The sequence below is a fragment of the Saccopteryx bilineata genome, chromosome 7 (genome assembly GCF_036850765.1).
Source record: "Saccopteryx bilineata isolate mSacBil1 chromosome 7, mSacBil1_pri_phased_curated, whole genome shotgun sequence".
Classification (NCBI taxonomy): Eukaryota; Metazoa; Chordata; class Mammalia; order Chiroptera; family Emballonuridae; genus Saccopteryx; species Saccopteryx bilineata.
The window spans coordinates 109,249,292-109,274,076 of record NC_089496.1 but is presented as its reverse complement, the minus strand read 5'-3'; the positions used below and the strand labels follow the sequence as shown (position 1 = coordinate 109,274,076).

General features: G+C 43.6%; 1 protein-coding gene across 1 annotated transcript in view; it reads right to left on the bottom strand.

The window, feature by feature from the left end:
• The window catches only part of FANK1 (fibronectin type III and ankyrin repeat domains 1), a 69,068-nt gene that overhangs the window by 24,933 nt on the left and 19,350 nt on the right, over positions 1-24,785 (bottom strand). Inside the window, exon 2 of the mRNA XM_066239939.1 lies at positions 349-526. Within this exon, the coding sequence (XP_066096036.1) occupies positions 349-526 (178 nt within the window). The remainder of the gene's footprint in view (positions 1-348; positions 527-24,785) is intronic.

The following is a 24,785-nucleotide window of genomic DNA, read 5'->3' as shown; positions in this document are numbered from 1 at the left end:
CCCCTCTGGGGCATCGCTCTGTTGCGACCAGAGCCACTCTAGTGCCTGGGGCAGAGGCCAAGGAGCCATCCCCAGCACCCGGGCCATCTTTGCTCCAGTGGAGCCTCAGCTGCGGGAGGGGAAGAGAGAGACAGAGAGGAAGGAGAAAGGGAGGGGTGGAGAAGCAGATGGGCGCTTCTCCTGTGTGCCCTAGCAGGGAATCGAACCTGGGACTTCTGCACGCCAGGCCAACGCTCTACCACTGACTTTTTCTTTAATCTCAAAACGAGCCTGATCGGAAACGACAGACACCACTTCAACTAATCTGGAAATCAAAGACAAATGTTAGCGGTTCAATGTTGCACCTACGTATAAATGATACCGTAAGTGTGCATTCTGGGGTCTTCTTCCTCAATGGCGAACCGCGACCACTGCTCTTGGGGTCCTTGCCGCTTCGCTTTCTTGTCTAGGTTCCAATACAGTTCGATGCTGTGATGAGTCACTTTGCCCACAACAGGTGGGTGAGGCTTTGAGGATGTTGTAGTCTCTGAAAAAGAATGATACAGATGTCAGGACTCCGTTTCCGTAAGGAAGGGAGACCAGCCGAGCGCGTTAGAGCTGCTCGGGGATCGAACCCGGTTTTCCCACACACCAGGCACACGTGTGAGGAGCCCCCCTGCCCCCCGTTACTAGAACAATATCGGAAAAGCTTAAGGGATAGAGCAGTTGGCAGACGTAGTGAGATAGCACATTCTTCAACAAGCTGACCGTGTCACACCCCTCAGTATCGGACTTCACTCACGGACCCTTCCGAAAGGTCAGTTATCGTGTTGAACTAGTTAGGCTGTTCTCTCTGAGTTGATGAAAGTCACTCAGGTGCTGCAATAATTCTCCCATGAACTGACTGGTTAGACAGAGACAAATGATACAGCTGCTCCGAATAGGTATAACACAGGTGACAAAGGGTGGGTATCTATTCTGTATAAACAGTTCTTACCAACAAACCAAGGGAAAAACACAAAGGCAAATCGCAAACCAGGCAGAAGATGAGCAGTGCACAAAACAGCAAAAAAAAAAAAAAAAAAAAAAAAAAAAAAAAGCGACATGATGTCCAAAAAGATGTTTATATTCCGTAGGGGTCGCGGAAATGGATAACAATGGCGTGTAACTTTACATCCACTTAGACACCTAAAACAAGACATCATTGCTGTTGGAAGTGGCGATGTAGGGAGAGGACACTCATCCACTGGGGTTGGGGTAAGAGGAGTTACAGTCCTTTTCGAAAGCAGCAGAGAAGCATCTATTAAAGTTAAAAATACGTATACCCATCTATGCAGCCACCTATTCCCAGCCATCCCTCCTGCAGAAAATGAAATAATAGTAGACAGCCTGTGTGAGATCAGTTCGTTCTGACTGCCAGAAGATATTGAATTAGAAATTAAGATAAAGAGAAAAAATACAGAATATCCCATTTCCATAAAAGATGACCGGGGTTCCGCTCAGTTGCACCAAATTACACGGTTGCTCTGTTTCATGTTAGTGTCGTTCCTCTTGCCAGATTTGAGCTACTTGAGAGCTGGGTTTGTATCTTACACTTCTCTTAAAACCTGTCCCTCTCCCTCAGCCTTTCTGGCCTCAGAAACATCATTGACTTGCCAGGCTGGCTTTTCAGACAGGAGGAGGCTGTGCTACCCAGTGGCTCAAGCAGCTGACCCTGTTACCTGCTGAGCCCGGGGGACAGACCCTCCTGACATGTGGGTAGTCCCACCCCTACCCACCCCAGAAGACAGGGCTACCCTGGTCTTGGCCGCCCCAGGCCAGGAGGACCAACAACCACAGGTTTCCTTTATGTTCAAAGATATAGGAGGCTGCGGGCTCAGCCTGCAAGCCTGATTGTGTCCACGATAACTTCCCAGTATTCATGAAAAGTGTGGCACATGGGCTTGGAGAATCCTGGGTTTGAATACATGCTCTGACACCAAGTCAAAAATCCTCGGCTCACAGTGTTTTGTAATAATTAAGTAACAATGAAACCTACACAGCAGCTAACAGAAACTAGCTCTGGCTGCTAGTCTCAAATGAGTGGGGGGAGAAACACCACAGTTCAAGAGATACATTATTATCCTCCTTACCAACATTTGTAAAACACTTTTAAAACACACCACCCAACACTATGTATCATTTACGAATGCACAGATATTTGGCAACAGTTCAAAACGCTGAGGGTAAGGATGCAGACCACCAGTATGGGGTCATCGCAAAGAAGTCAGGGAAGGGACAGATGTGATGGGGGCAGACAGGGTGACTTACCACTGTGTCTGCAAGATTTGTAGCAAAATGCTAATATAAAGCTTCATGGTACATTGGGCATATTACGATTTCCTGTGATTTTTGGTTTATTCAAAATGTTAGCCACATGACTCTTACGGGGCTGATGGTTTTCTTGGAGAAAACTCGCTCAGTGTTCTAAATACCAACAACCCCATGTGGGAAGGGAACTAGGGAGGCCTGCCGTGTGCCGCCCACTGACTGTCAGCACAACTCTCACCTTGTCCAATCCCAGTAGCCCTGGTGCCTGCCGCATGTAATGATGACATGCGCTTACGTCACGACACGCGCTTACGTCATGACACTGGCGAGCAATCCATTTATTTTTCAGAGCGCTCCCAAGCTGTTCAAAGACCAGGACTGCTAGACTGTTTGTAGATGATTCTCAGCAGAAGTAGAGGCCAAGTATTATTTTTATTCCAAAGATATCCGGCCTAGAGTCCCACTAGGAACCAAGATAGACAAGAAATCCTCAATTAATGCCAAATTTCAAAAGGGACGGACCAAATGGTTCACCACGAATTTATACGAGGAGGAAAAAGATAACATTCCCAGTTATGAAGGCGTTGCTGGTGGCTTGCTCTTTACGAATCATTGATGCAGGCAGACAACAAGAGCCCTCTACTGATGAGGTTGGCACTGGCCACGGATGGTCCACGGCCACCAGAGTTGGCAGCCTGCCCGCTGCCAGCTGTGGGCTCAGGATGGAGCCAGAACCCCCCTTCTGCGCAGCACCTCCTCCAGATCTGGGACGCCAGAGCAGGCGGGGTGTCTGGGAAGTCAGTTTACGTTACTTGTTTTTAGGAGAGATCCAAATCTCCCCGTCCTGTGGCCTCCCCTAGGTACAGCACTCGGTGACTGAAGCCACACTGACGCAGGGCGGTGGTGGCAGCTGGGTGCTCCTGAGTCACCACCCGGCTTACCCACTAAAGGTCTGGGCACTGACCAGCCGTAATGTTCCATTTTCCTTACTTTGAAACAAAACTTATCCAGATGCAAATCTCCACTTGGTAAGAGCTGCTCTGGGCGGAAAGCAGCAGATGCCAGGCAGGGCCAGGACGGCCAGGACGTGACGAATGTCACCAGGCCGGGGCTGCTCATCTTTCAGGTGGCCAAACACTAAGCAGTGGATGAGCCCAGACTTGTTCTGGTTTGGCTTTTGGCCAACCTGGAGCAGTCTGACAGGTGTGTTTGATCCCGATACACTGTACTCATATAGTTTACGTTTTCTCTTTGATAAAACATCTGGCATTTTTGCCTTGACCTGCAGACACACATATTTCAGGATGTTGGTTCTAGGATTTTAAAGGGCATATATAAAGAGGTCACTAGCCAAGGTGCAAACATCACTATGCAAGGGTGCAGCAGCCTGGGTCGGCACTGACCCTGGTGGGAGCTGACAGATGCTGGAGACCCGGGCCCACCGCTCAGATGAGGGCACTGACTTGTGCCGGGCACTGCTGTGGACACTTCACCTTTACCCTCTACCCCTCACCACAGCTCTAGATGGTAAAAAGATGTCTAGTCTCACCATTATCAAAAAGCTGAGGCAGACTAACAAACTTTCACTTTAAATAAATAAATAAACAATAAATAAAAGCTCTCAGACACAGAGAGGTTAAGTAATTTGCCAAGGTCACACAGCAGTAACTGGCAGAAAAACCAGGTTTAAAACACAGGCAGTCTGGCTCAGGAGTCCCCTACTTTTAACCCCACACCATATCACCTCTTAGGAGCAGAGATGTCAAGTGTAGACTGGGGCTGGAAACTCTACTATTTATCAGGTTTTTAGATTTCCTCGAACCATTCATTTTCAATCAGGTTTAACCTGTGAACCAGCTTGAAGCCCAAGGAAATTGAAAAACAAGGACAACTTGATGAGAGAAAGCGAGACCCCAGGTAATTGCTTCTCGGAAGCTCAGGGCTGACGTGCGCGGGGGGAAGAGGAGAGGGCCGCCCTCACAGCTGGGGCAGGCAGGCCGCCACCCCCAGGAACCCGGTCCAGTCCGTCTGGGGGAAGGAAAGACAGCCTAAGAATTCCTCCTCAGCCGGAGGTGGAGGCCAGGGGGGCAGAGGCATGTGGCCGAGGAGCACCTGGGCGCCGCGAGCCAGGGTCGGGAGCTAGCCGCTGCTCTCTGCGCTCGGCATGGAATGTGGAGGGGGGAAGGACGGTGCTGACAAGCGGGGGGGAAAGGTTGAAACGTGGGTAAAATGAAACACTTCATAGATAAATTCGAAAAGAATGTACAAGGACAGAGAACACACGTCACGTTGGGAAAGGCTGCGAGGTCAAGATCACTCCCAGCATGTGAACCAGCTCCTCCGCTCTCTGTTCTGAACCCACGGCTGAGAGCAGAGCTGGGCTGCAGAGAGGCTGCACCCGGGATGACAGCCCTGACCCCCTGTGCGCTGGGCTGCACCACTGGCTGTGTGACAATACATCTTTCCCAAGGTGACCTAAGTCAACATCTTTTAAAACTCAAAAGCTGACCTTTTTGCTATTTCTTATTTAGTTAACCAAGATGTATTTATCTTGTATCAGTAGAAATACTGTTTGGGGAACTGTGTCCATAAACTTTATACAAGTTTTATAAAATGTATACAACACGCCCAAACACACACATTCATGGGCACCGTGGAGATGCCGCCTGTTACACAGAAGTTTTAGAAGTCTTTTTTTTCCTGACTGCAGCAAGGATCAGATAGATCTTTTAGAAGCTACTTCTGCTTGTTTGTTCTAAGTCTGATGACTAGCGTCACAATGCAGCTGATTACATGATCTCATGTCACAAACTCAGGCTTAAAACCTACTTTTTAGCCTTTCTAAAGATTCCTGACAAAAAGGAAAAAGATCCTTACTTTCCATTCGCACAGTCCTTTTAAACAATTGGTAGGCTCTGTTCATCATGGCAAGTTTTGTTTTGTTTTACATTTTTAAAAATTTTGTTTAGAAAATTACATTTAAAGGGATGGCATTGATCAATAAGGATACACAGGTCTCAGGTCAACATTTCTGTAGCATCTGAACTGCTGGTTCTGTTGTGTGCCAATCACACAAAAAGTTTTCCTGAAAAAATGAAATTGGAGAAACAGAAGGAACAAAACAGCTCAGCGTTCCTCAAAAGGACAATTATGTGAGGATTTATGGACGTGTTGGGCACCACAGGAGTTTGGTGTAAGAAGTTCTTATGCAAATCTGACAAACAATTTTATGCCCTGTTGCTGTCTGTCAAGTAATAAATGCCAGGAACGGGAACTGCAGAGGGCTTCCCACACTGTCTCCACTCGGTCCCTGTGGTTACAAAGATGGCATAAAATACGGCTGTCGAGTGCATCAGAAATCCACTCCTAAGAGCTATCATTTCTAAATTGTAGGTTGAAACACAGAATGCTATAAAGTTGAACTAAATCACTGTATAATATTAGGCCTCGGCACCCTACATTTTAAAAAGTATATGCTGTAATAACATAACAGGGGGGACCAGAAGAGGGGACCGACAGGACGAGTCAGTTAAGAACATCAAATGACTCAGCACCCTGATGACAGGCAGGTGAGCAGATTTTAGACATTACACAGAGGGAACTGTGACCATAGCTGTTCAGGAATTAGCAGCTGTGACGAGCACCCTAAAAGGCAGGACATGCTGAAGAGAAGAAGTCGATGTGACCATACAGTCATCCCCCTTATCTGTGGGGGACACGCCCCCAGGCCCAGTGGATACTCAAAACTGAGGTGGTACCGAACCCTGTACATTCTGTTTTTCTCCTGTACATACACCCCTGTGATAAAGTTAAATGTATAAATTAGGCACAGGAAGAGATTCACAACAATAATAAATAGAACAATTATCACAATACACTGTGGAAGTAATGTAAACGTAGTCTCTCTCTCTCTCTCTCTCTCTCTCTCCACCCTATTGTCCTGTTCTCACCCTTCTTGTGATGGTGTGACTGGGGACAGCGCCTATGTGATGACAGTGAGGGGAATGACGTGGGCGTGGTGACGTCGCGTTAGACGGCTCTAAGGGCTATGTGAACACAAGCGCTGCGATACCACGACGGTCCCCGTGACCACTGGGACAGCTGCTAAGTGACCAGAGGGCAGGGAGCGTGTACGTATGGCATGGACACGGAGATGATTCACATCGCGGGAGACCGAGCAGGACGGCCTGAGACTTCATTATGCTGCTCCGGACCCACGTGCAATTTTAAAGTCTGTGAGTTGTTTATTTCTCAAATTTTCACTTTAACGTTTTCAGACGGGGGTTGACCGCAGGTAACTGGAACCGCGGAAAGCAAAACCACAGATGGGGAGGGGTTTATTGTATTCGTTCGAGAAATACAATACCGTGAAAGCAGAACGGTAGTTTCTCTGTCCTCCCAAAAAATACCTGCAATTTTACTGAGGTCAAATTTCACCAACAGGGGTCATCGGCAGCCTGGCCTCTTGTGGCAGATGGTCCCTAATGAAGATTACAGCATACTGAGGGGAGACGATGCCCAGTGGTGGCCAAAACCTCAGAGCAATCCATCATGGCTGCACCATGTACATATACATAGCAACCGTAAATCCAGAACATATTCCATGGCACAGAGATCGCAGTCATTCCTACATCTCAGATCTTTCAAGTATCAAAAACTGTGCTTTCCGTGAATACACACCGAAGAGGGAATTTTCCAGTCCTGTATCACAATACCCACAGAGTGGCGACTGTCCCTCCTTTCACTTAAAAATGAAACAACATAGCTGAGTTTCATTCCAAACCACTTATTGTACTGCTTTGGTAAAATGGAATCCCATAAAACTCTAATAAAAAAAAGGGGAGGGCCAAGGACAAAAGTAGATCATTTAAAATTTCAAAAATAACCACCAGTAAGCACAATGAAGAACATCTTCAAACTTTCTAGTCAAAAAGAGAGGAAATTGAAATGACTGCGAGGCGTCGCTTCATCTATGAAATTGAATGGAAACCAGTGTGAAGGGCCATGGCAAAGCTCAGCCGACGTGGAGGGCCAGGGGAGTGTACTCCACCTCACTGACCCATTGGAACCGCGCAAGTTGAACGAGAAGCAGCCACAAATCGCCAAATTCATGACACTTGAAATCCGGCAACAGCAGAGAAGAGAAAGAGTGGGCACACTCCCAACCTGCCAGTGGAAACAGAAACTGGGGAACCTCTTTGGAGAGCTACTTGACAGGGTTTCCTAAAGCCCAGGACATGCACTGTTGGCCACCCCGCAATTCTGCTCCTTTCTGACTTGTGCGGGAATCTTCTCGGCAACTTTGCATTTGGAAAAAATTGAAAACAACCTAAATGGCCAACATGGGGAGACTGAGTGATGAGCAGTCATACATTGGGATAGTACACCGCAGTTAATATTAAAGTTAAAGTTAACTGGGTCTAACAGAATACTGAATGGCAAATGTACTTGGTGAAAAAGCAATTTTAAGCCTGTAAAAAAAATTAATTGGGTCTACTGCATTAACATAAGTAAATCTGTGTGAGGTTGAACCACAAAAGTAAATTGTGAAATGACATGTATAGAATTATACAATTAACCTAAAGTTTGAGAAAACAAAAGAATATCAAGAGAGGGTGGGAAGGAAAGGAAGGGAATGACAGAAAAAAAAACTTATTGGCAACATTTTGTTTCTTAAGCTGGGTGGCAGCACGTGGAAATTGATGCTAATAAAAGGACTGTTTAACAAAAGGACAGAACAAGGTCCCCAGGTGTGGATGTATTGCTGTCCTTAGCCTTGCCTTATTCATCGCCCAAGTTACTGGGCACCCAGGTATCCTATACTTCAGTGACATTAAAATGTTATCAAGGTGGCTCGGTTTCAAACTCAGCAAGCCAGGGGAGGTGTGTGTATTTGGTATTTTCCATATTCCAATGATACATCTGATCTAACCAGAGACTAAGTTCTCATGGAGAGTGAACTAAGGTTCATTCACTTTCCACCCCGCCCACACAATAAATGTCTGATTTGGGCCGTTTATTCAAATGTCCAAGCAATTCTGTTTTATAACTCCTTAAAATATGGTGCAATTAGCCATGAAAGGTAAGTAATGTCTTAACACACTACATATAACTTTTATTCTATAGCTATCAATGATTATCAATATTTAGGCTGCATATTATTTACCCGCAGGTATTCATAATAGACAGCAACTTCAAAGAAGCAGAGAGAGCCCTCCAGTGCTTACGTTATGTGAGTTCGGGTTATTATACCGCACATCTTCCAGCGTGTGTCATCCCATTGGACATGACACTGTCTCTTGACCAGACGTCTGTCAGTTGCCTACCATAAAAACCCTATAAACACTAACTCAATCCAGCTCAGAACATAAATCAACTATGTTGCTATGAACATCTCTTATTAACATAAACATGATGCAATTATGCATACTGACACAAAAAGCCTCGAAATTCTACAGTTTTTAGCACATATTCTAGTGTAAAGAGTGACCACTGTGTTAAATTTCTCTCAACTGCCATTTTCTTTCTCTGTTCCCTCTCTAGCCATTTCCTGTGCTTTGACTCCTTTTTTTTTAAATCTTACTCCGTGGTTGGCACTCTGCTAAGGATTTGGGAGTATAGGACAGGACAGTATAGGACAGCTCTCATTGAGTCTACAGGCTTGCAGAAAATAATTAAACGAGAACCCCGCCCCACCCCCGAAGTTGTAATATTTGCTCTAATGGAAAATGACCAAGGTGCTGAGACATTTGAGCTCATGTCTCAAGGTTGCAGTCCAGAAAGGACATAAAGGACACTATAGCAAGAAAAGGGACTCATTGTTACACTTAAGTTGATGAGAATATGCAGTGCAAACTTCTCTGCTCAAATCCAAACCCCAGAGGGAATCAGATCATTTTAAGAGTAGTAGAGCAGTCCAACAAATATCAGACCTCCAGAGGAAAATCTACCCGATCGTCAACATACCTGATAAGTAGGAATGTTTAAGAGTCATACTTCATTAACAAAAACCTATTAATTGTATTACTTGCTGTACACTGTTTCTCCTCCAAAAAAAGTTCTTTTCTCCCTTATCACCACATCCCTGCTTCTCCAACAGCTTTGCAATGGCATTCAACGAAAAGAACAAACAGAATCATTGGATGTACTGACCATATAAAAACAAATTCTCACAATAAACCTCTCCAAAATCACTCATTCTAAATAGGTTACCAGAGTGTACACAGCAATATAAATTGTCCTTTTGCAGTCAGTTTGGAAAAAACCAGGATCATAAATCGGGTATTAATTATAAATAACAGTCATTGTCCTCTGCATTTATTCGAATAATGTCCTATATAAGAATTCCCCTGCTTCAACAATGGCATTGTTTTCATGTTCATTTGTTTCTTGGCTCTAAGCTTGCCTTAACGGCCAAGATTCATTGTCAGACCCTCATTGTAAATAGTAATTAAATCTATTCGATGAGCAAAATTCAAAAGCAGCTACTACTTTACACTGGTCCTTTCAAAACGTCTCTCCTCCAACATAGCAGAAACAGTTTAACAATGGATCGGCTTCCCGTCTCTGCCCTCGTTAGGAACGGACAGCTTTCGTCTCTCAACTTGAACATGATCAGTCTTCCTCATCTTCCCAGCGGGCACTGCTTCTCTTTCCAACTCCCCTCCTCCATATCTTCCCGCTCTTTTTTTTTTTTTTAATTTTATTTATTCATTTTAGAGAGGAGAGAGAAAGGGAGAGAGAGAGAGACAGAGAGAGAGAGAGAGAAGGTGGGGAGGAGCTGGAAGCATCAACTCCCATATGTGCCTTGACCAGGCAAGCCCAGGGTTTCGAACCGGCGACCTCAGCATTTCCAGGTCGACGCTTTATCCACTGCGCCACCACAGGTCAGGCCTCTTCCCGCTCTTCACATACTTCCCACTACCCCCATTCAACTCTTCCCTTCAATTTCCTAACACCGTTTAAGAGCTTTCTACTTGAAATCAGCTTCAAACCAAAAATTTTTGTCTGCAACCACACGAACTGTGTAATGGAGTATGGAGTATGTAAATGTATGCCTCTTTCAAAACTGAAATTACAAAATAATCCTACAAATAAAAATCAACACAACAGAAGGCATTCAAGCACAGCCTCACTTAACAAGAAAGGTAAGAAGCGCCCAGCGGTGTCATGAGTTCTAAAAGCACGCTGGACACACATCTCAGGAAAGCAGCAAAGACAGATATTCAGATACTGGAAACTTTTAAAAATAATTCTCTTGATTAAGCACATTCCCCAAAAGGGTGATAGCTTGATTTTTTTAATTATATATACACTTAATACCTACTCATTATTTAACAGCAGAAACCGATCAATATGAAAATTGTGAAGCTGGAAATAAAAGTTCTTTCATAAGCTCCTCCCCGGAGACAACCACCAGCAATAGCTGGTGAAAACCCAGATTTCCTTAGCACAGAAACCGTCCACGGGTAAATATCCCTCCATGTTAGTTAATGCATGTGACTTGAACTCAATTTTAAAAACAAACTACTCTCCATAGTCAATCATTTACTACTGGCAATACTTTAATAAAAAATAAAAAATATTATGCACTTAACTTTACATAGTGAAGCCAAATTCATTTACAAAGTTGAAAATACAAAAAAAAACAAACATTATGCATGACCAGAAGGAAATTGAAATTCTAGGAATGAAAATATAGTTGCTGAAGTTAAAAACTAAGTGAGCAGGTTAAATAGCCAAGTAAGCAGAGATGAAAAGATAATTATTTGGCTGAAGAATGTCCCTATCCACCCAGAAAGCAAAAACTGAATATATAGAATGAGATCCAACATACATTTAATCAGAGTTTCAGAAAGGAAGAATAAAGAAAATGGGGAAGAAGAAACATTAAAAGAATGATCACTAAAAATGTACCACAACTACTTAAAAATATAGTATAGTATAGCTTCCCCATTTCGGGAAGCAGACACAGCTCAAGCAGGAAAAAGGAAAACACCATATCCAGGCCCAAAAATGAAACGACTAAACATCAAAGGTAGTGATGAGGTCCTAAAAGCAACTAGAGAGAAAACGCACATCTCCTTACAAAGGAACCTCAGAATGACGGAATTCTCAGCAACAACAGTGGAAGACAGAGAACAATAAAGTAAAACTTTAAGGAGAGAAAACATAGCTGTCAGCCTACAACCATGTCCTCTGTAAAAGTTCACTTCAAAAACAAAAGTGAAATAGACACATTTACCAATTAAAAAAAAAAAATGATGGCATTTTACAAATATTTGCAAAACATCTTCTGGATAAAGGATTTGTATGCAAGCTATAAAAATAATTCTTAAAACTCAACAATAGGAAAAACAGCCCAATTAAGAAATATCTAGCAAAAGATCTGAATAGATACCTCACCAAAGAGGACAGATAGATGGCAAATTAACATATGAGAAGGTGCTCATCATAAGTCATTCGAGAATTGCAAAGTAAAACAACAACGTGACACCACTGCACACATATCAGAGTGGCTGAAATCCAAAAACCTGACAACACCAAGTGCTGACAGAGACGCAGAGCAACAGGAACTCTCTCTCACTGATGCTGGAAATGCAAAAAGGCACAGCCACTTAAAGAAGACAGTTGGGCAAGTGTTTTTACCAAGTCAAACAGAGTCTTATTGTATGACCCAGCAATTAGCCCCTAGGTTGATTTGAAAACCTATGTCCACACAAAATCTTGTAAAATATGTCTATTTCACTTTTTGTTTATTCATCATTGTCAAAAGCTGGAAATCAAAGATCCCCCAATGGGTGGATGAATAAAGAAAAACATGGGTACACCTTACAGTGGAATGGTATTCAGCAATGAAAAGACATGGAAGCATGTTACACGCCTATTACTAAGTGAATGATACATCTGTGTGATTGCAGTCATACGACACTCTAGAAAAGGAGAGACTATGGAAGGCAGTTAAAAGAGCAGTGGATGCCAGAGGTGTCAGAGCAGGGGAGGAGGAATGAGCAGGTGACACACGGGGCATTTTCAGGGCAGGGAAACCATTTACAACACCGGAAAGGTCGACACTTGAAGTGCATTTGTCTAAAACTGTAGAACTTTACAGCACGAGTGAAGCTAATGTTGGCGAGCTTTTTTTTTTTTCTTCTTTTCATTTTTTCTGAAGCTGGAAACAGGGAGAGACAGTCAGACAGACTCCCGCATGCGCCCGACCGGGATCCACCCGGCACGCCCACCAGGGGTGACACTCTGCCCACCAGGGGGCGATGCTCTGCCCATCCTGGGCGTCGCCATGTTTCGACCAGAGCCACTCTAGCGCCTGAGGCAGAGGCCACAGAGCCATCCCCAGCGCCCTGGGCCATCTTTGCTCCAATGGAGCCTTGGCTGCGGGAGGGGAAGAGAGAGACAGAGAGGAAAGCGCAGCGGAGGGGTGGAGAAGCAAATCAGCGCTTCTCCTGTGTGCCCTGGCCGGGAATCGAACCCGGGTCCTCCACATGCTAGGCCGACGCTCTACCACTGAGCCAACCGGCCAGGGCTGGCGAGCTTTTAAAAATCATTCAGGTGGTGGTGGGACCCCAAGATGGAATACCGAAAGTGACAACCTATCACAAATGTACGAAACCACCTCACTGAGGGGCACGAGGAAAGTCCTGAGTGGCTTTGGAAAGGAGAGTGATCCCTACAATTTAAGGCAAAGAAAAAATACACAAGCACTAGATCCCAGGTGATAACATTTCCCACAGGGCACAGGTCGACAGTTACAATCTTGCTGTGCACAGATGGTAGAATTGAACAATTAACAACCGGCTGGCAGATGGGGGGATGGGGAGGGGCGGGTTTCTCCCTGGGGGCGTGGGAGTTCACACGTAAGCCAGGAGAGGAGACCAGAATGACCCACGTGTGAACAAGTGATAGTGGGAGACGGAGTGACCTCATGTTTCGCATCACTTACCTGTGCAGACATTTATGGGGGGGCGGGTGTACACAGTCACTGTCCCTGCTCTGTCACAACCGGAAGGGCCCAAAGGCAATGACACCCCAGGGGCCACAAGCATTCCTACACCCAGATCTCAGTTTCCAACACCATTCTGCAATTGAAGAAAGTGGATTCCTTAGAGAAGAGACCGAGTCTAGAAACGGGCAGGAAACACCCACATGAGTCTGGGGCATCCTGTCCTGCCAGAAAGTAAGTTAATGCTTTAAAAAAAAAAACGCCCACAGTGCTGGACCAGATGGAAAACCTCCCGCCGGCCGGAGCTGGGGCATGGAGCGCCACAGTGAGTTTTGTAGCCTTCACCTAAACCCAAGGTATAAAGTGTGCATCCGTGAGTCCACACTGATATCGGTAGCTGAGTGAATAAACAAACGTGAGGAGAGAGAACACCAAATTATTTATATTGCCCCTTGGCCCTCAAGGAGGTGAGGAAGAACTCAGTCCTTCCGTGTGGACTGCACATAGAGGTCAGCAGGAAAGCAGGGAAAAAAAATCATGTAATAAAATTGGTCAAAATACTGTACTTGATTTGTAAGACGCGAGGGTGTGACTGCAGGCGAGGCTGTGTGATTTACGCAGTCCTTACGCACACCGTCACTTTGTGATGTGTCTGGCCCCTACAAAGCCTGGAGGTTCCAGATAAAACAGCATGCACAAGGGCCACCCACAGAGCGGAGCAGCCTGGATGACACAGATGTCCCAGGGCAGGGATCCTGCACATAGCCCATCAAAAATTCAGTGAGTGTCGCAGAAGAATCAGCTTATACAATTATGGGCCTCGATTAAAAACAGTGGCGATTCTTAAATGCATTTGAATAGCTCCTGTGTTTGCTTTCACTTCAGATATGGTTTCCACTTTTCTCTACAATTATTGACCATTCCAAAACTCGAATACAAGGGGAAGGATGGATCCTGGTGCGAGCTCAGAGCAGGCAATGGGAAGGCTGAATGCGGCAGGGGCTTCTGACTGTGGAAAGCTGTCCGACGGCGGAATAAACCCTGAGACTGCTGAGCGGTGTGCAGAACCACTTCAGAAAGTACCGTGGCAGCAGAGAAAACAGCGACAATAGAAGGGACAGCAGAAGTAACATGATGATAAAGATCAGAGGACAGCACTCCCACATGTGACACAGAATTTCCAAGTAGAAAACGGTTTCTGCCGTCAGAACAGTACCGTTTTAATGAATATGTTGAATTCCGTGAGTCCCTGGACTTTCATCCTGGTCTGGTACACGCTGTGAATGCAAGTGTTTCACCTCCGAAGTCATGAATCCCAATTCACAGGGAATCAAAGAGAATGCGACGAATTTGTTAAGATGCTTCTTACATGGTGTTGTAAGGCAAATTTAAATATGAACAGATTGTTCTAAGATCTCGGCCAGTCTATCAACAGAAGTGAAGAATGAATATATAGATATTTTTGGTTATTGATATAACTAAATGTTTTTAACAAGACATGTTATTTACAGCGGGTCAGTTTCCAGGCTGAATAACATGCATTGAGAACCCTCAAAACTCACAAGACGTCACACAGCACGAGGAGCCCATGTTTACTTGGCTTCCACAGAAACTGAATTAGAATGTACATCACCAATGCCTTGAAGGACCAGAAAGAAGGCACTGCGTTACTCTGAAGTAGGGAAAAGAAGAGCCGGAGTTAATGAAGTTAAGTGGAAAGGTGTAGAAAGGGATACCTTTCAAAAACCGTCAGACTAACGGCCAGATTGGACCCATGTTTACAAGAGTGCTTGGAAAACTTTCAAAACTAGAGGACCGATACGCCGCAGTCATCCAAAACAGCTCAGGGAGAGTTCATCAAAATAAGACGAAACTCGTACCCAACAAACTGAGAAATCAAACACAAACCAGACCAGTAAAAACCGCTGCTTCAGATTCGACAACACTCGATTGCTTTGCGTACGCCATTATACGTGTACGCGGTCCTCGAAGACAGAAAACCAGTTTGCTATGCAGAAAGCCAATTTCTAACTTCTTTTACCAACATTTGTCTGAAACGAAGGCACATACAGGAGTTGTTCAGATGCGGTCTCGGCTTTTTCGACAAAGTGGACGGAGCTCTGGACAACCGTACCCCACACCGTACAACGGCGGCCAGTGGATGACAGACACGTGACTGCGAGGAGGGACGAGAAAGTGTCAAACTCGCTTTAGGGTCACAGGTAAGCATTTAAAACATTCTGGACGCAAGCCCACCCCTAAATACCACCAGGAAAGGCCACCTCCCCATCACTAAAGTTAATGAAAACTTCAGGGTTTGCAGCAGTTACACCTTCTTTGGGGGTTTCTCTTACATTAGTTATAGTATTCTGAACACCCGTGACAAACTGGATATTCCTAAGGACAGTGAGACGGTCCGCCCGGTATAAAGCAGTGAGACCTTGTAGTACGACGACATTGTCAAGTATGACATTTTAACAACTCGAAAATATACTTTCGAGAGAGAAGAAGGCAGCGGAGTAGGCGGATGCACAGACACCCAGCTCTCAACACCAAACTGGAATACAAATCAATTTAGAAAAAATCAGCATGAAAAACCAACACTGAACTGCAAGAACAGCTCTCAAAAACCAAGGAGCAAAGAGGAAGCCACAATAATCCTGGTAAGGAGTGCCTGAATCTCCTCTGCTTACAGGAAGGGAAGGAGGGGGGTGAGGCTGAGAGCCCAGAGAGGATTTCACAGAGGAAAAAGAGCAGAAACTACTGCTCACAGCCACTTACCTGGCGACCAGGGAGCAAGGTGGGTTGAAAAGACCAGCTTATCTCCCAAGTGGAAAAGACAGGGAGAGGGACAGACTGTGAGGGGCTAAGGAATGCAAGAAACAAAATTAAAAAGCTGACTCATTCGTGCTGGAGGCGGCCATAGCTGGGGGAGGGACTGAACCTTTCACAAAACAGAGCTGAAGTGCTTCCGGATCAGAGATCTCCGGACATCTATCCAGCTCCAATCAGCACAACAAGACACAGCTGAAAACAAGAAGTGGGGAGGAGGGGCAGTAACTCAGGTCTCCATGGAGATCTGAGATACACCTCCCCCTACTGAAGCTGAGAGAAAAAACCCTGCCCCCAGTGAGATTAGTTGGAGGAAGAGACCTTCAGCGTCTCAGGTTACACCCACAGCATTCCTGGATACAGTTTCAAGGAAGCCCCCTGCTGAGATCAGTTAACAAGACTATCACCTGTTAAAAAAACAAACAAATCAAGACTTCAAAGCTGCCCAAATCCGAAAGTGGATTACAAATAATAGCTGATACCAACCCACGAAGACCTAAAAATAACACAACTGAAAACTGGAGGCAGACAACACCAAGCCTAGACTCAATCAACTCTACAAATAAAAAAAAAAAAAGAAGAAGAAGATGAGAAAACAAAGGAGTGCAATCCAAATGAAACCACAAGAGACACTTTCGAGAGATGAACTGAGTGATATGGAAATAATCAAACTTCCAGATGCGGAGTTCAAAATAATGATTGTAAGGATGCTTAGGGATCTTAGAACAACAATGGAGGGGGAGTTTGAAAACCTAAATGAAGAAATAGCAAGTATAAAAAAGAATCAGTTGGAGACGACAAATACAATATCAGAAATAAAGACCACAATGGAAGGAATTAAAAACAGGATAGATAGAGCAGAGGATCGAATCAGCGAGTTAGAAGACAACTGGAATGAAGGCATGAAAGCAGAGAAGAAAAGAGAAAAAAGACTCAAAAAGTCAGAGGAAACTCTTAGAGAGCTCTGTGACAACATGAAGAGAAATAACATCCGCATCATAGGGGTTCCTGAAGAAGAAGAAAAAGAACAAGGGATAGAGGCTTTGTTCAATCATATCATAGCTGAAAACTTCCCTAAATTAATGCAAGAGAAACTCTCACAAATCCAAGAAGCACAGAGGACTCCATTAAAGAGAAACCTAAAGAAACCTACACCAAGACACATCATAATTAAAATACCAAAGCTAAGCGATAAAGAGAAAATATTAAAAGCTTCAAGAGAAAAAAAAGTTATCACCTGCAAAGGAGCCCCCATAAGGATGACATCTGACTTCTCAACAGAAACACTTGAGGCCAGAAGGGAATGGCAAGAAATATTCAAAGTAATGCAGAACAAGAACCTACAACCAAGACTACTTTATCCAGCAAGGCTATCGTTTAAAATTGAAGGAGAAATAAAAAGCTTCCCAGACAAAAAACAACTCAAGGAATTCATTACAACCAAACCAATGCTGCAGGAAATATTAAGGGGCCTGGTGTAAACAGATAAAGTGGGAAAAGAATACAGAAAAAAAAAAAAGAAAAAGGAATACACCTTTAAAGAAGAAAATGGCAATAAACAACTACATATCAATAATAACCTTAAATGTAAATGGATTAAATGATCCAATCAAAAGACATAGGGTAGCTGCGTGGATAAGAAAACAGGACCCATACATATGTTGTCTACAAGAGACACACCTTAGAACAAAAGACACACACAGATTGAAGGTAAAAGGATGGAAAAAAATGTTTCATGCAAACGGAAATGAAAAAAAAGCTGGGGTAGCAATACTTATATCAGACAAATTGGACTTTAAAACAAAGGATATAGTAAGAGATAAAGAAGGCCACTACATAATGATAAAGGGAGTAATCCAACAGGAAGATATAACTATTATAAATATCTATGCACCTAATATAGGAGCACCCAAATATATAAAACAGATTTTGATGGATTTAAAGGGCGAGATCAACAGCAATACTATAATAGTAGGGGATTTCAGTACCCCACTAACATCACTAGATAGATCCTCAAGAAAGAAAATTAACAAAGAAACAGCAGAATTATTGGAAACACTAGATCAACTTGATTTAATAGATATCTTCAGAACCTTTCACCCTAAAGCAGCAGAATATACATTCTTTTCAAGTGCTCATGGTACATTCTCTAGGATAGACCACATGTTAGGGCACAAAAGTGCTCTCAACAAATTTAAGAAGACTGAAATCATATCAAGCACTTTCTCCGATCACAACGGCATGAAACTAGAAATGAATCACAGCAGAAAAGCTCAAAAATTCTCAAACACATGGAAACTAAATAGCAGGGTGTTAAATAATGAATGGATTAAGAATGAGATCAAAGAAGAAATAAAGAAATTCCTAGAAACGAATGACAATGAGCATACAACAACTCAAAATTTATGGGACACAGCGAAAGCAGTGCTGAGAGGGAAGTTCATAGCACTACAGGACACTTTCAGAAGCTAGAAAAAGCGCAAATAAACAACTTAACCCTGCATCTAAAAGAATTAGAAAAAGAACAGCAAGTAAAGCCCAAATGTAGTAGAAGGAAGGAAATAATAAAGATCAGAGCAGAAATAAATGACATAGAGGCTAAAGAAACAATACAGAGGATCAATGAAACTAGGAGCTGGTTCTTTGAAAAGGTAAACAAGATTGATGCACCTTTAAGTAGACTCACCAAGAAAAAGAGAGAGAGGACTCAAATAAATAAAATTAGAAATGACAGAGGAGAAATAACAACTGACACAACAGAAATACAAAATATTGTAAGAAAATACTATGAAGAACTGTATGCCAAAAAACTAGACAACCTAGATGAAATGGACAAATTCCTTGAAACGTACAATCTTCCAAAAATCAATCTGGAAGAATCAGAAAACTTAAACAGACCAATTACACCAAAGGAGATCGAAACAGTTATCAAAAAACTCCCAACAAAGAAAAGTCCGGGGCCCGATGGCTTCACAACGGAATTCTACCAAATATTCAAAGAAGAACTAACTCCTATCCTTCTCAAACTATTTCAAAAAATTCAAGAGGAAGGAAGACTTCCAAACTCCTTTTATGAGGCGAGCATAATTCTGATTCCAAAACCAGGCAAAGACCACACAAAGAAAGAAAATTATAGGCCAATATCTCTGATGAATATAGATGCTAAAATCCTCAACAAAATATTAGCAAACCGGATCCAACAATATATGGAAAAAATCATACACCATGATCAAGTGGGATTTATTCTGGGGAGGCAAGGCTGGTACAATATTCATAAATCAATCAATGTGATTCATCACATAAACAAAAAGAAGGAGAAAAACCATATGATTATTTCAATAGATGCAGAAAAAGCATTTGATAAAATCCAGCACCCATTCATGATCAAAACTCTCAGCAAAGTGGGAATACAGGGAACATACCTCAACATGATAAAAGCCATCTATGAGAAACCCACAGCCAACATCATACTCAATGGGCAAAAATTAAAAGCAATACCCTTAAGATCAGGAACAAGGCAGGGGTGCCCCCTTTCACCACTCTTATTTAACATAGTCCTGGAAGTCCTAGCCACAGCAATCAGACAAGAAGAAGAAATAAAAGGCATTCAAGTTGGAAAAGAAGAAGTAAAACTATCATTATTTGCAGATGATATGATATTGTATATAGAAAACCCTAAAGTCTCAGTCAAAAAACTACTGGACCTGATAAATAAATTCAGCAAAGTCGCAGGATATAAAATCAATACTCAGAAATCAGAAGCATTTTTATACACCAACAATGAACAGTCAGAAAGAGAAATTAAGGAAACAATCCCCTTCACAATTACAACCAAAAAAATAAAGTACCTAGGAGTAAACTTAACCAAGGAGACTAAAGACTTGTACTCGGAAAATTACAAAATATTGATAAAAGAAATCAAGGAAGATACTAACAAGTGGAAGCATATACCGTGCTCATGGTTAGGAAGAATAAACATCATTAAAATGTCTATATTACCCAAAGCAATTTATAAATTCAATGCAATACCAATTAAAATACCAATGACATACTTCAAAGATATAGAACACATATTTCAAAAATTTATATGGAACCAAAAAAGGACACAAATAGCCTCAGCAATCTTAAAAAAGAAGAATAAAGTGGGAGGTATCACACTTCCTGATATCAAGTTATACTACAAGGCCATTGTACTCAAAACAGCCTGGTACTGGCATAAGAACAGGCATATAGATCAATGGAATAGAACAGAGAACCCAGAAATAAACCCACAGTTCTATGGACAACTGATATTTGACAAAGGAGGTAAGGAAATACAATGGAGTAAAGACAGCCTCTTTAACAAATGGTGTTGGGAAAATTGGACAGCTACCTGCAAAAAAATGAAACTAGATCACCAGCTTACACCACTCACAAAAATAAACTCAAAATGGATAAAAGACTTGAATGTAGGCCGTGAAACCATAAGCATCTTAGAAGAAAACATAGGCAGTAAGCTCTCCGACATCTCTCGGAGCAATATATTTGCTGATTTATCTCCACGGGGAAGTGAAATAAAAGACAGGTTAAACAAATGGGACTATATCAAACTAAAAAGCTTTTGCACAGCTAAAGACAACAAGAACAGAATAAAAAGACAAACTACACAATGGGAGAACATATTTGACAATACGTCTGATAAGGGGTTAATAACCAAAATTTATAAAGAACTTGTAAAACTCAACACCAGGAAGACAAACAACCCAATCCAAAAATGGGCAAAAGAGATGAATAGACACTTCTCCAAAGAGGACATACAGATGGCCAATAGGCATATGAAAAAATGCTCAACATCACTAATCATTAGAGAAATGCAAATTAAAACCACAATGAGATATCACCTTACACCAGTCAGAATGGCGCTTATCAACAAAACAACACAGAATAAGTGCTGGCGAGGATGTGGAGAAAAGGGGACCCTCCTGCACTGCTGGTGGGAATGCAGACTGGTGCAGCCACTGTGGAAAACAGTATGGAGATTCCTCAAAAAACTGAAAATCGAACCGCCTTTTGACCCAGCTATCCCACTTTTAGGTATATACCCCAAGGACACCATAGAACGGCTCGAAAAGGAGAAATGCACCCGCATGTTTGTGGCAGCATTGTTCACAATAGCGAAGATCTGGAAACAGCCCAAGTGTCCGTCAGAGGACGAGTGGATTAAAAAACTTTGGTACATATATACTATGGAATACTACTCAGCCATAAGAAATGATGACATCGGATCATTTACAATAACATGGATGGACCTTGATAACATTATACGGAGTGAAATAAGTAAATCAGAAAAAAAACTGAGATGAATCCATACATAGAAGGGACATAAAAATGAGACTCAGAGACATGAACAAGAATGTGATGGCAACAGGGGCGGGGGGGGGGGGGAGGGGGGAGGGGGTGAAGAAGGAGAGAGGGGTTAGGGGAGGGGAGGGGCACAAAGAAAACCAGATAGAAGGTGACAGAAGACAATTTAACTTTGCGGGAGGGGTATACAGAAGACAATTTAACTTTGCGGGAGGGGTATACAGCACAATCAAATGTCAAAATAATCTAGAGATATTTTCTCTCAACACATGTACCCTGATTTATCAATGTCACTGCATTAAATTTAATAAAAAAATATTAATATTAAAAAAAAAAAAAGAAAATATACTTTCTACCAGGAAGAACACCTGAACACAAGCAAAACACATAAAGTTTATTTAAAAAGTTAGTAAAGACTGCACAAGGCCCTGGCCGGGTAGCTCAGTTGGTTAGAGTGTCACCCCCATACGCCAAGGTTGTAGGTTTGATCCCCAGTCAGGGCACATACAGGAATCAACCAAGGAATGCATGAATAAGTACAACAATAAGTCAGTGTTTCTTTTTCTCTTTCTCTCTCTCTCTCCCTCCCTCCCTCCCTTCTCCTCTAAAATCAATCAATAATTTTAAAAAGATCACACAAAAGGCCACATAGTGTATAATTCCATTTATATGAAATGTCCAGAACAGGCAAACCCACAGAGACAGAAAGTAGAAGAGTGGTTTCCGGGCTGGGAGCGGAGGGCATGGATGTGGGGGGTGACTGCTGACGGGTGTCGGCTTCCTCTGGGGGCTGCGAAACAAAATTAGATAGCAGTGACAGCTGCACAGCTGTGGGCACACTGGAACAGGATGCCGGGTTACACACCTTCTAAAAGAGTATATGTCAGAAATATAAGGAAATAAAAGGGTATATTTCATATGTGAATTATTTTTAAATATTTTAATATTTTAAAAATTAAGGATGGCTGACTATGCCACTTTAACCACATTTAAAAAATACCTTTAGACTAGTTTACTATATAAAATTTCAGATTTAGACATATATGAAGGGTTTCAATTTACTAAGTGCAGTTGAAAACGCAGGAAATTGTTGGAATATGAAACAAATGATCTTAAATGAGCAATGGAATTAACAGATTATTACTCTGACATCAAGAAGCAAATTGTAAGAGAAAATTTATTTCCAGATATCAGTAAAAGTGATAATTAAAGAGAAGGGATAAATTTCAAATGAAATGAATAGGCCCTTGGATTTTCTTGATAATCCATTTAATGAAGAGAAGTGATTCACGTGAATACACTGGGGAAAATACTAAATTATTAGCTAAATTTTAATTTTAAAAAAAACCACAAAACTTAAAGATAAACTGAAACTCACAATTGCCACCAAGGCGAAGGCATTGAGGGCAAACTGTTCCGATAACGAGTGTCCTTGATGCAGTTAACCTCGCCCAAGAAAAAGGGAAGAAACCGCCCAGGTGGGAAGCCTAATGGACATTTCAGCCAATTTGACAGAAAAACCCTAAATACGTAGATGGCATTACCAGTAATGAGTTGCAAAGCTGAAGCTCTTCTAAACCATTTTCAAACAATCAGTCAATCTGTCTCTTCTCTCGATGGCTGCAGGGGAAGGCAATATATTCAACCCATGCTGTTTCTCTGGGTTTTTACAACATTTATATTTGTCGGCTATTTATATCTTTTATTAGTTGCGCTCTGTCACTCTAAATCAATGTATACTTTCATAACCAGTTTCGTTTTTATGACTTGCATCCTTTTCCTTAAAGATGGCTCTGCAAAGCCCTGGCCGGATGGCTCAGTGGTAGAGCGTCGGCCTGGTGTGCAGGAGTCCCGGGTTCAATTCCCGGCCAGGGCACACAGGAGAAGCGCCCATCTGCTTCTCCACCCCTCCCCCTCTCCTTCCTCTCTGTCTCTCTCTTCCTCTCCTGCAGCCAAGGCTCCATTGGAGCAAAGTTGGCCTAGGCGCTGAGGATGGCTCTATGGCCTCCGCTTCAGGCGCTAGAATGGCTCTGGTTGCGATAGAGCAGTGCCCCAGATGGGCGGAGCATCGCCCCCTGGTGGGCGTGCTGGGTGGATCCCGGTCAGGCGCATGCGGGGGTCTGTCTGCCTCCCCATTTCCAACTTCAGAAAAATACAAAAAAAAAAAAAAAGGCTCCCCAAATTGCTTTTGAATCCACAAAACCCTGGTCTACCCCTGAATGGGATTTAAGTTACTCGCAAGCCTCCAGCTTCTTACCAGGCTGCATATTCTTTGGGATAAAGGGCTGGGCTCTAACCTACGACTGGCAGCTGAAAACAAGGGACGATGCAAGGGGACCTAGTGCAGCGGTCACACACTCATCCATCAGAGCGTCCAAGGCCGCCTGAGGGGTCAGGCTCTGCTCCGGGACACCACAGACATGGAGTTCCAGTTCCCTGGGGCAGAGACGAGGAGCTGCCCTCAGGGTGCTGAAGGAAGGGACGCGGATTATCACAGAGTGGCATTAGGATGGAGGACATGGGCAGAGGAATGGATCCTGCAGAGGAACCTGCCCCAGGGCAGGGTGTTTCTAGGGCAGGGGAGACCTTCAGTGAAGAGCAGGGGGGTGAAGAGAGGAGCTCCGCCCACACCCCAGGCAGAGGGGGCAGGGATGCTGGCACTGGCTTTGTGCTGGGATCCACCATTCAGCAACGTGCCTGCAGGGTGAGTACCAACTGTCCCTGAGGCAACAAAGGTTGTGTCCTAACAATCACCAGCGGGAGTTGCCAAGACAATCAGACTGGGACGGCACCCTGGTTCTGCCCCTTTCCAGCTACCTTTAAAATCTTTCCTCCTCCCTACCCCTCAAAAAGGGGGGGGAGCTGGGTTACAGCATGAGAAGCCATCCGTGCTCAGTGCAGTGCTCTGGAAGCAGCAGGGGCTCACACGTGGCCCTTCCCACCCCTCCTGCGGCCCGTTAGTGCCTTCCGCTGGCTTCTGGGATCCACCTTCACTCATCCAGGGCTTGAATTCTGCCCCAGACTCAACCCCCATGAGTAGCCGGCATCTCTGAGGCCCTCAGCGGCCTGCTCGACATTGCCACCTGCTACCTAGCTTAGATTCGCTCCAGCCGGGTTAATCTGCTGCTGGGCAGCCTGGCTGACCTGGACAGCTGGTGTGCAGGATCTGTTCACCGTTCGTCCTATCGCACCGAGTCTGTGCACCCTGGGCTGACCCACCTTGCAGAGAGCCTGGCCTCTAGTGAAATCTGGTACCCAAGTGGATTGGATTGTTTCCTGTCGCCTCCCTCTGGCCTCATCACCAGCTGTCGCCTCCCTTAGTTCTGACGAGCCTTTTTTTTTTTTTTTTTTTTTCATTTTTCCA